Source organism: Hypanus sabinus, chromosome 4 (genome assembly GCF_030144855.1).
Source record: "Hypanus sabinus isolate sHypSab1 chromosome 4, sHypSab1.hap1, whole genome shotgun sequence".
In the NCBI taxonomy this organism is placed as follows: Eukaryota; Metazoa; Chordata; class Chondrichthyes; order Myliobatiformes; family Dasyatidae; genus Hypanus; species Hypanus sabinus.
This window is the reverse complement of record NC_082709.1, coordinates 156,226,315-156,238,658: the sequence shown is the minus strand read 5'-3', so window position 1 is coordinate 156,238,658 and position 12,344 is coordinate 156,226,315. Positions and strand designations below refer to the sequence as shown.

Genomic DNA, 12,344 nt, shown 5'->3' with positions numbered 1-12,344 from the left:
GAGGGAGATAGAAAACAGGGAATTGTAGGCAGTTTAACCTGCTATCAGTCATAAAGAAAATGCTGTTATCTATTATGAAATAAGTGGTAACAGGATCCTAGAAAATAATGTAGTTGAGCAGTCATTATGGATTTATGAAAGGGAAATAATATTCAACAAATCTATTAAATATTTTGAGGTTGTAACTAGCAGATTAGACAAGGTCAAACCAGCTGTGATGCATTTGGATTTTCAAAGGGCCTTGGATAAGGCCACACAAGACTTATATGGATACATACTGACAAGGATTGAGGATTCATTAATGAAAGAAACACAAGGGTTATTTCAGGTTGGGAGACTGTAAATGGTTTAGTGCTGCAGTGATTGGTGTTGAATTATCCTTTTAAAGCCTCGAAAGAGACAGAAATTCAACATAGTACAGATGGAAATTAGTGGTAAATTAGGGTCCTGTTCATGAGTGCAGAGAGGATCTTCGTGGCCTGGTATGGAAATAGTAATGTCCAGCAACAGAAAAGCCTACAAGAAGTGGTGGATACTGCCCAGTCCATCACAGGCAAGTACTTCCCCAAGGGACAAGCCAAAAGAAAGCAGCACCCATCATCAAGGACCTTCACCATCCAGGTCATACTCTATTCTCACTACTAGCATTGGACAGGAGCTTTAAGTGCCAACACCACCATGTTCAGGAACAGTTATTACTTACAATGATCAGGCTCATGAAAGAGCATGGATAAGTTAACTACCTCAACACTGAACAGATTCCACAGCCTATGGATTCACTTTCAAGGACTCTACAACTCATGTCCCTAGAATTATTATTTATTTATTTACCTAGATATTTTTATTCGCAGTTTATCTTATTTTGCACATCTGCTGTTTGTCAATCTTTGTGTATAGTTTTTCGTTATTTTTAATGTTTCTTTATTTGCCTGTAAATGTCTGCAAGAAAATGAATCACAAGGTAGTATATGGTGACACGTACATACTTAGAGAATAAATTTACTCTGAACTTTGAACTTTTGAATGTTATGAGAAAAAGATCACAATATATGAATAAAAATTCAATGTTACAAATAAGAAGCAGACACAATTTATTTGTTAATACTGATTTTATAAAATATTTTACATGAACAGATAGATTGCTGAATACTTAAAATTGAAAGATAAAAAGGATGTTGAATAAAATATAAATTAATTGCACACATTAATAGTTTGCCATGTTAGACAAATAGAAAGGCATTCTTTTCAACACAACGTTGAGTTAAAATGAAGACTAAGAAACTACTGCCTCTTTTTAAATGTGAGTTCAGAGAAAAGGGGTACCTGATTTCAATGAACTCCACCAACAGAATGAAGAAGCTTCCATCTGGAGGCAATACATGGTAGCGCACTGCATTACTTCACAGAGATAAAGAGCTGCTGTTTAGCTCAATCACAGAGCAACAATGAGATAACCGCACCAGAAAATATTCCACAAAAGATTTTGTTCACCATTTTAAAAATGCATTTACACTTTGAGCACGTTCGACATAAGTGAACCTACTATAAATGCAGAGGGGTGAGGTGTGATTGTCAACTTTCTCTAGGTTTATGATGCAAACTATTTACTTTCCTCTGCAGGACAGCTAGTACCTACAACCAGCTATAACCAGGACTATACATTTTTTCACAGAAAATGAAAAAATGAGGGTACATGGGTTTCACGTAAAGACCAAATGGAAAAGAAACTCCACTGATTAGACATCCAGAAGTATTACAGACTTGTGCAGCAATTCCAGCCTACGAACAACATACAGCTCCAGTTACATGTGCCTAGAAAGTGAAACCTCTCTATTTTACCTTTAAAGCATATTTTAGTTTCTAAGCTTCAAACATTTACACAAAGGCTTAAGGAAACTACATAAGGAAGCCAACAAACTGACCAGTGCAAAGGGACTACATAGCCTCCAGTTGAAAATGAACAAAAACCTGAATTTCAAAAATATCCAATAAACATGCCTGGAAAAAGAATGTTATTCACATTTATTAAAACAAGTTATTTGGCATGGTAAGTGCCACTCTTGAACTTGATTTCAGAATTATTTTCCTATGAATTTCTAATGCTTAGACTGAAATAGTAAACAAGGAACCATAAAGGTCAATCCTCAGCTAAATATGTACCCATTGATGCCAGCCATGACTATTACAAATTATTTGCCTCTGTCTCAGAAAAATGTTTCAAATACAAAGTATTACAAGCCGATATTGGTTGCTGATGTAAATATTAAAATATTTAAATGACTTACTACTTTAAGTAACTTTTATTGAAAAGCAGCAATTCTCCACTACACTAGCAGGAATTATTATGTGCAAAGGGAAGGCGAACTGCACTTCCATTCTCTAATGACAGGCAGTACTTTGATTGGCCATGGCTTGACATCAGTGACTGGGATCATTATGACCTTGAACAATACCATAAAGCATCAATATCAAATAGAAATGAAAATCATAATGGAGGTGTATAATGGGAGACTAAAGTGATTTGTCCATTCAACACAATTCTGCTTCCATGCATCGAACCTAGAGGAAGCTATGGAGAGTCAAATGCATTAATGCATCAATAAACACATTAAAAATGCAAATGCACTGCATTATTCCCTCTTAGTTACCTCATTGTTTAAGATTATTATCAACAATATTGTTAGCATTCCAGTAGGGGGCATTATTAAACCATAAAACATCTGCAGCTGAGACAACCCACTAAAGAAACTGAAATCAAGATACTGTAATTATAGAGTTGCTATGATTTAGACAAAATGTACTGTACATATTTAATAATATTAATATCTTGGTAGGACGTATTAATACTTTTAGTTGACCTGTGAGTGAGTTTACATCAAGACATTTTAAAATTGTAACAACTCTTACTACAGAGAAGTTGAAAGAATTGCAATTGCAATTAAGGGTTTAACTATAAAGTCCTAAAGCAATGAAGTAAACTAATTTTCTGTAATGTCATTGACGAACTTAATTTACAAAAGAACCATGATTTACATACAATGACAAGAGATTTGCGCTGAGTTTAAAATCCACTAGAAATTATGGTACAAGGTAATGCTTATTTACCACTTCTTTCACCATGGTAACCTAGAGAAAGGCATCAACAGAAGCAAGTTCTTTTATTATCCATTATTAGATGCAAGGAAAGAAATAAACATCTCGAACTAACAAGGATACTGATCATTTCAAAGCTGCAATGCTATTTGACACAATATTAACAGTGCAAGATGTATTTCTTTGTTTAATTTGAATAGTTATCCATTATCAATTCTAGTTTACAGTGATACCAGACTTGGAAAAGTGACTTCACTCAAACTTTTTCCTAAAGAGGATACTGATGCTAATAATGAAAACAACTGTATTGCTCCCCCCCCCCCCCCCACCCACGGCACAAACAAATACAGCAAAACCAAGAAACCAAGACTCTACCTCTGCTACACAGTTCCATCAATATATTGGCACACAATTGAATGCAGGCAGAGTTTTACATTCAGTTGGCCATCATCAGTGTGTATAGATCTTGTGCATTGCCTCTGCTGCCTTTGCTTTTCTATATCCAGCATTATAAATGATTTAAAAATATAAAAAGATGAATATTTTTACTTCAAAATTGATTCCATTAATGATGTTACAATTCATAAAAATAGGTTAACATTTTTGTTGCATTAACCAGAAACTTCAAAATCAGTTTTGTTCCATCAGAATACAGATGAATTGGCTACCTCATAGGAACGGAAACGGATGTAATAAATGCAGTAAAGGCTGTGCACAATGGGAAACTGCAAAGGTTACTGTCAAAAATTACCTTAAAAGGCAATATACATACACAAATATATGTACTCTACATTCAGAAAGTAGTTTTTTTTAATAAAGAAATTTCACTATCTCAGAAAAGACTCAGTAGTGAAGGCCACATGCTGTTTGCACCTGTTGAATAGATAGTAATGCAGCAAATTGAAGCATCTTCGTTTAGTCTGTGTTTTAGACTGGACAATGGGGTGGAGGGAGGAAGAAGTCAAACCAACAGTGTGTCCCCATCAGTGCAGATGACATAAAAGAAATACTGAAGCAGAAATGACTGGTTCCCAATTTCCAGACATAATCAGTACTTAGGCCGACAAGGCTATCTCAAACAAGAAAGTTCAGATGATACTCAAAAAAAAAAAAATTCTGTTGATAATGATAAGCAGCAGAGATCTCAAGCAATTCACAGGAGTGAAACAGTAAACTTTCTTCTTCTCAGTTGAACCCTGATTTTTAACATTATGGCTAACAAAAATACATAGGTATCATTGCTATCTTTTATTAGAAACCTTCCCAAGAAAGCCGCAGAAGTAGGCTCCACACAGTTGGTTCAAAATTGTTCTGATTGTTGAATGTTACTTTAAAATTCAATGCTCTTGTGAAACTCAGAAGCCTGTTCTCTGGGTTTTCCACTCACATGCAAACAGCCATTGCTACGGATTAAGACGTGGAGTAATAGGAGGAAAGCTGGCAAATTCTCTTAAAATATCTCTTGCCATCTCTACTTTGTTACTAGCTATCAAAAGAGCTCGTTTTACATCTTCAAAGGAGTAGCCTTCACCCATGAGTTTTGCAATTTTTGCATCCACATTTTCTTCTGCTTGGCTGCTCTGCAAAGACGCTGGTTCTTGAACATGAGTTTTCTTGTGATAACTATCTGGTGCAGCCCTACGAGGAAGTGGTTTAGGAGGTCTGGCTGGTGCTTGTGAAGAATCTGGAATAGAAACACACAATGGAATACTGATTCTAGTAACAGTAACAATTAAAACATTTTCTCCACCATTATTGCTTAGGTTTATTGTTAAGTTTTGGTTTATAGCTAATTTCCCTCACATTTTATCCACAAAAATCAGGGCCTCATTTACATAAGTTTGTTTTGTTTCACTGCAATGACCTGGCAATCTATAGTAGCTACTATGTTGTCTCAGAAAAAATCTTTCTTTTCTTATGTAATTGCAATACAGACTTAAATATTAGAATCTTTAAAACACTATCAGTAATTCCTTAGTAACTCACCTTTTCCCCATTCACAAACCTATTCAATCTGATACTCATAAAAAGATTCTTTAATTTACATGCACAACTCTCAATTTATAAATTTACACAGCCTCATCTTTTTGAACTAGTAACTTGTTCAATTAATTTAAAATACTTTTTCAAGCACTTTAATACCTGGATTTAATGAAGACTGCAGACAAATGGTCAAAATAATCTACTAAAATTCAGAATTATATTATGCTATTTGCTTTCATTAACCAGTATCTGTATCCACACATGATTAATTTTCTTTGATTTTCTCAGATCAATTTTTGCCTCTTCTTACCTGTCAGTGATGGGAGCTGGTCATAGTCTTGTGAGGTCCTATTAGATTTCTGATTTTCTTCAACTGTCCTTCTAGCAGGTGGCACAGGTACAGAAATACTCGGGGCATCAAAGGCAGCATCTACTTAAATAAAAGATAAGGTTTTTTTTACAAAACTTTTCGACCTTATACTTTAACACATTCCTCAAATGGCTGTTTTATGCATAATATACTGCTCAGGTAACAAGTTGCTATGCGTATAAGCCAAGTAATTTGCATATAGAGTGAATGAACAATCAAGCTGACTGCGTGAGTGTGTAGATTGAAATTCCTGATCTTCTTTTCTTTGGGGATAAGGTTCCAGTAATCGTGCACTCATCAAAACCATCCATACTTAAACGGGAAATTGAAGGCCACCTATCAAAGGTCACAAATTCCTTTTCCACTTGCCTACCCTTAGCATGCCCAAGTAAGTCTGCACTCGAAAAGCCATTGGCTAGGATTTTGCTGTCAATTGCACGCTGCTGGTATTCCAGTCATTTAAAATAAACTAAATGAAGTAGGGAGTACAGTGAGGTAAGGGTGGGTGAGATGGATCAGCGTGTGAGTGTGTGTGTGCATATCTGAAGGCAAATGGTACGTGCATATGGCAAACTCAGAGCCTGAGTGTGATGGAGTGCCTTGGAGCAAGAAAGAGGTGGGAGGGAGGAAATACAATTCATGACAGTTATGGCTTTCTCTGCTGTTCCCATGAGTAACTCATATCCAACAACACCTCAGACCAATTTTCTTTAATGGGAGAGTAAATGTTGCATGAATGAAAACAATGCATTTTTAATTTAAAATAAGTGAATGAAGTACTTTTCCAGCAGAAGCTGCAAATTAGAATGGGCATCTGTTACAAGCCTGAGTGTTCAATGATACACATTATTCCTGAAACCTGACAGCTGCTGTCTTCTACCAGCTTTCAAGTTATGAAAATTGTTGTTCCTCTTCATGCCTTTTGCCGCATCAGGCGGCAACCTTGCCTTTTCTTTAGCATTTGTCAGTTTTCTTACGAGGCCAGGTTGCTAGCTTGATGTTTGACCCAGCACAGATGGACAGCATGCAAGGTGCTGGCTGGAATCAAACCAGGGACCACTCGCCACAAAGTCTGGTGTGGATGCCACTACGCCACTGCCTAGCTAAGTTAGGAAAAATGGTCTATGAAAATTTATAGATACATTATAGACTCAATAAAAATGGAGGGTAGTTTAAATTATCACAATTAATGATGTTTATATAGTTTGCAAGACACACAAGCTTTATAATGATTAAAAGTCAATGTTGCAGGACACTTACTGAAAATTTCAACATAAAATAAGTTGCCTATTGTTAAAATTCACAGTTTTAAAGAGACATTTGCAGCTGAAGAGATAAAGCACTGAATATTTACATTTATTCTCTAAACTAATGAACTGTGTTCTAGCTTATTTCCAGTAATGAGGCTGTAAACCTTATTGAAAGTGATTGCCTATTTCTCAACATACTCTAAGTAGATTATTTAAGGATCACTAGCAATGACAGGAAATTGAGTCAAATAAAGGAAATAAATTTACCAAACATATGGAAATACGTAGAAACAACCATATATTTAAAAAATAATTGTACATACTGTTATTAATGTCAATGATAATAAATAACAATATAAGAACATAAGAAATAGGAGTAGGAGTAGGCTATCTGGCCCATCGAGCCTGCTCAGCCATTCAGTAAGATCATGGCTGATCTGACCATGGACTCATCTCCACCTACCTGCCTTTTACCCATAACCCTTAATTCCCCTACTAAGCAAAAACTTATCCAACCTTGTCTCAAATATATTTACTGAGGTAGCCTCCACTGCTTCATTGGGCAGAGAATTCTACAGATTCACCACTCTCTGGGAAAAGCAGTTCCTCCTCATCTCCATCCTAAATCTACTCCACTGAATCTTGAGGCTATGTCCCCTAGTTCTAGTCTCACCTACCAATGGAATCAACTTTCTTTCCTCTATCTTATCTATCCCTTTCAAAATTTTATATGTTTCTATAAGACCTCTTCTCATTCTTCTGAATTCCAGCAAGTACAGCACCAGGCAACTCAATCTCTCCTCACAGTCTAACCCTTCATTTCTGGAATCAACATCCTCTGCACCGCCTCCAAAGCCAGTATACTCTTCCTCAAGTAAGGAGACCAGAACTGCACGCAGTACTCCAGATGTGGCCTCACCAGTACCCTGTACAGTTGCAGTATAACCTCCAAGCTCTAGAAAAGAAGGCTAAAATTCCACTTGACTCTTTGATAGCACGTGCAAATCAATCTTTGTGATTCATGCTCAAGCACTCTGAAGGCTCTCTGCACAGCATCATGTTGCATTTTTTTTTACCATTTAAATAATAAACTGCTCTTTAATTTTTCCTTCCAAAGTGGATGACCTTGCGTTACACCAACATTGTACTCCATCTGATAGACCCTTGCTCACTCACTTAACCTTCTCTATAGGCTCTCTGTATCTTATGCATAATTTGCTTTTCCGCTCAATTTGGTATCATCAACAAACTTAGATACATCAATCTCCTCTTCTAGGTCATTAATGTACATCGTGAACAGTTGTGGGCCCACTACTGACGCCTGAGGCACACCGCTCACCACTGATTACCAACCAGAATAACACCCATGCATCCCAATTCTCAGCATTCTATTAGTTAACCAATTCTCTATCCATGCAAATACATCCATGTATCCTTATCTTATGGATAAACCTTTTATGTGGCACCTTGTTGAACACCTGCTGGAAATCCAAGTAAATAACATCCATCTGTTCCCCTCTATCTACTGCATTTGTTATATCCTCAAAGAACTCCAGTAAATTTGTCAAACAGGACCTGCCTTTGCTGAATCCATGCTGTGTCTGCCTATAGATCTATTTCTTTCCAGATCCATCACTGTTTCTTCTTTAATGATAGCTTCAAGCATTTTCCTAACTACAGATGTTAAATTAACTTGCCTATAGTTACTTGCCTTTTGCCTACATCTTTTTTTGAACAGCGGTGTGACATTTGCCTTCTTCCAATCCACCAGGACTTGCCCAGAGTCCAGAGAATTTTGGTAACTTATCATCAAAGCCTCTACTATAACTTCTACCATTTCTTTCAGTACCCTGGGATGCATTCCATCAGGACCAGGGGACTTATCTATCTTCAGGCCCACAAATTTGCTCAGCAAATAATACTAAAATAACAACAATACTACACTTATAATCAAAACTGACTGATTAAGCTCATTATATTCCACTATTTTCTTACCTTATTGAACATGCTACAGTGGAAACACTGATAAGATGCAATGATTGCTACAAATTTTAGATAACTGGTCTCTGTTTTGCAATGTTTTCCAAAGATATTTACAATAGAAATATTTAAATATTTAAATAAATAGAAGACAAAATAAATGTTCTTATAAGGGAAAGCAAATTACATTTGCATGTTCTAGTCCAATTATCCCACTTTATGCCATAAAACAAGGGTTCCATTTTTGGGAATACTTGAGCAGGAATAAACCCCAAAAACATCTCCAATTTTAAGAATTGAACCTCAAACATTAATGCAGTTATAATATGAATTGATTTGATAAACTAAGGGCAATGTTAAGAATTTTCACAGTCATATTTAAAATTTTACATGCACTGGGCACGTAGTAAGCTGGCTTACCTGCACTGAAATGGAAGGAGTCAGGGCCAGATGTGGGTCTGCTGCCTGAACCAGATGACCTGGGCAGATCTGACAGGCTAACACGAACAGGAGGAGGTGGAGGAGGCAGTGAAGGAGGTGGGCTGTCAAATGCATTATCACTAGCTAATGGCAAAAAAGAAAGCATTTTTGCTATTAAAAATCCATATTTTAATATTAATAATAGCCTCAAATTCAAAGTATTTAGCATGAATCTATTAATAGACTTCTATAATTGATGGTTTTAATTTGGTCATTGTTTTTTATCTTTTGTCAGGTCTCTTGATTTTGAATGTTTGCAGTTTTCAAAGACGATAACAATGACAGCTGTGTACAGGCAAGCAAAGAACAGGGTCTCAAAATTTGTCAAACTGTTCTGTAAGTAAAGCTGACTAGCTGTACTGGGCCCCTTTCCTGTAATCTGCCATTCTGAAGTACTGTGAGCCCTCGTGATCTGCATCTTGCTAATACCTAACAAAGTGGTCAGTAACAAGAGACAAGAGAAAATCTGCAGGTGCTGGAAATCCAAGCTACACACAAAATGCTGGAAGAACGCATAAGGCCAGGCAGCATCTACGGAAAAGAGTAAACAGTTGATGTTTCTATGCTCTAGGGAATAAAGTCCTAAATTGTTTAACTTTTCCCTATATCAGGTTCTTAAGTCCAAGCAACATCCTTGTAAATTTTCTCTGCACTCTTTCCATCATATTGATATGTTTCCTATAGGTAGGTGACCAGAACTGCACACAATACTCCAAATTAGGCCTCCCAACATCTTATACAAATCAACATGCCTTTCCAACTCCAATACTCAATACTTTGATTTATTAAGAATGTGCCAAAAGCTCCCTTTATAACTCCATCTATCTGTAATGCTACTTATAAGGGAAAATGGATCTGTATTCCCAGATCCCTCTGTTCTTTTGCACTCCATGAACTTCCACTGCCTTGTCTTCATCAACTCTCCTGATAACTTCCTTGAAAATCTCTTGTGAAAATTGGTTAGACACGACCTACCACGCACAAAGCCATGTTGACGATACCTAATCAGTCCCTTTCTATCCAAAAACTTGTAACTGTATAACTGGTTCCTTAAAATAACTTCCAATAACTTTTACACTACTTACGTTAGGCTCACTGGCCTTTAATTTCCTAGCTTATTCTTAGAGCCTTTCATAAACAATGGAACAATATTAGATATCCTCTAATCTTCCAGCATTTTAAATAGCTCTGCTAGGGCTCCTGTAATTCCTTGTCTCCCACATTGTCAGGATTTATCCACCCTAATTTGCCTCAAGACAGCAAACACCCCCCTCTCTGCAATTTGTATACAGTCCCTGACCTCTTTGTTCTTTTGCCTCTCTTCTATATATTCAGTGTTTGGCTGCTGAGTAAATACAGATGCAAAATATCCATTTAAGATCTTCCTCATCTTCTTTGCCTCCATACATACTATAGGTAACAATTCCTATCTCCCAACGAGGACCAATTCTGTCCTTTGCTACATCTGTAGAAGCGCTTGGGATTCTCTTTCACCTTGTCTACTAAAGCAACGTCATACCTTCCATAGGACCTCTTGATTTTTTTCTCAAGTGTTCTCTTGCATTTCTTATACTCCTCAAGAACCTCATTTGTTCCTTCCTACCTATACCTGCTATGCATCTCCTTCTTCTTCTTAATCAGGGCTTCAATATTTCTCTAAAGCCAAGGATCCTTAAGCTTATTATATTTGCCTTTTATTCTGACAGGAACATACAAAGCCTGTACTCTCAGAATTTCACCTTTGCAGGCCTCCTACTTAAAAAGCATGCCTTTGCCAGAAATCAACCTCTCCCAGTGTACACTTGCCAGATCCCTTCTGATACTATCATTACCTTGGTTACCATCACTTCCATAATAATCTTGAAACTAATGGCATTGTGATCACTAGATGCAGAGTGTTCCCCTTCACTAACTTCTGTCACTTGCCCTGTCTCATTCCCTAACAGAAGATCAAGTATCATACTCTGTTAGTTGGGAAAATGACATTGTAAACATTAAACTTCATGCAGTGTTACCAGGAAGCTAGCATTACTGTCTGGGCAATCATTGTTGCTTTTGAGCTCAGAATATTCAAGGAAATTCTACTGGAAATCTCCAGCCATTCCAGAAAGGGGAAAGCATGGAAGTGTAGGTATTATTAAGCCAAGTCAAAATCAAAATTTCAGTAGAATAGGAAGTGGCTCTGTGAGATTAATAAATAGAGTGAATCATTCAGCAAAGACGACAATCTGAGCTTTCAGTCCCCTGCCTGAGTCAGAGGATCTGGGTAGCTCAGGAGGCTGATAAATCTAGGAGGTGGCGATGGTGGTACTGGAGGAAATAGATGTCAAATGCATTAACACCCACTGTGAACAAAGAAAATATTTAAATGAGAAAACAGAGAACAAAGATGTTCATGAGTATGCAAACCAAAAGGATTATTACTAAAAAAAAACCTTTAAAAATAATAGCCTCAAATATAAATTATTTTCATAAGTATAATTCTGAACAAATTTCCCAAAGAAGTTCTTCTTATATGACAGTTAGGATCTTATCTGTGAATCTAACAATTTCTAAATGAAGTACCTTGTGGAGGAACCAGAAGATCATAATCGGAAGGTGTTCTGTTCAGTGAGGAGCAACTTGGTTTTGGGTTGTCTCTTGCAGGAACTCTAGCTGGTGGTAATGGAGCTGGAACAAAAGAAGCCTCAAAGATATCATCTGGAAATAATAGAGAGAGATTTATCTCACTAATAGTTTAATTTCAATATTGGTCTTCAGCACAATAGGCCATCTGGGTTAGTTCTCTTGTATGACTTAAAAAACATGGAAACATAGAAAACCTACAGCACAATACAGGCCCTTCAGCCCACAAAACTGTGCCAAACATGTCCTTACCTTAGAAATTACCTAGGGTTATCCACAGCCCCCTATTTTTCTAAGCTCTGCATACCTATCCAGGAGTGTCTTAAAAGACCCTATCGTATCTGTCTCCACCACTGTCACCGGCAGCCCATTCCACACACTTACTACTCTCTGTGTGAAAACTTATCCCTGACATCTCTTCTGTACCTCTTCAAAGCACCTTAAAACTGTGCCCTCTCGTGCTAGCCACTTCAGCCCTGGGGAAAAAACCTCTAACTATCCACACAATCAATGCCTTTCATCATCTGATACATCTCTATCAGGTCACCTCTCATCCTCCATCG

General features: G+C 37.0%; 1 protein-coding gene across 3 annotated transcripts in view; it reads right to left on the bottom strand.

Annotated features, from left to right (window-relative positions):
• Positions 1 to 3,414: 3,414 nt before the first annotated feature.
• The window catches only part of cblb (Cbl proto-oncogene B, E3 ubiquitin protein ligase), a 155,624-nt gene continuing 146,694 nt past the window's right edge, over positions 3,415 to 12,344 (bottom strand). Inside the window, exons 14-17 of one of the 3 annotated variants that reach the window (XM_059968523.1) lie at positions 11,722 to 11,856; positions 9,097 to 9,240; positions 5,387 to 5,509; positions 3,415 to 4,777 (exon numbers count right to left, since the gene is read on the bottom strand). In XM_059968523.1, the coding sequence (XP_059824506.1) occupies positions 4,497 to 4,777; positions 5,387 to 5,509; positions 9,097 to 9,240; positions 11,722 to 11,856 (683 nt within the window). In that variant the 3' untranslated portion in view covers positions 3,415 to 4,496. The remainder of the gene's footprint in view (positions 4,778 to 5,386; positions 5,510 to 9,096; positions 9,241 to 11,721; positions 11,857 to 12,344) is intronic. The other 2 variants (XM_059968524.1, XM_059968525.1) reach the window with 2 other exon arrangements.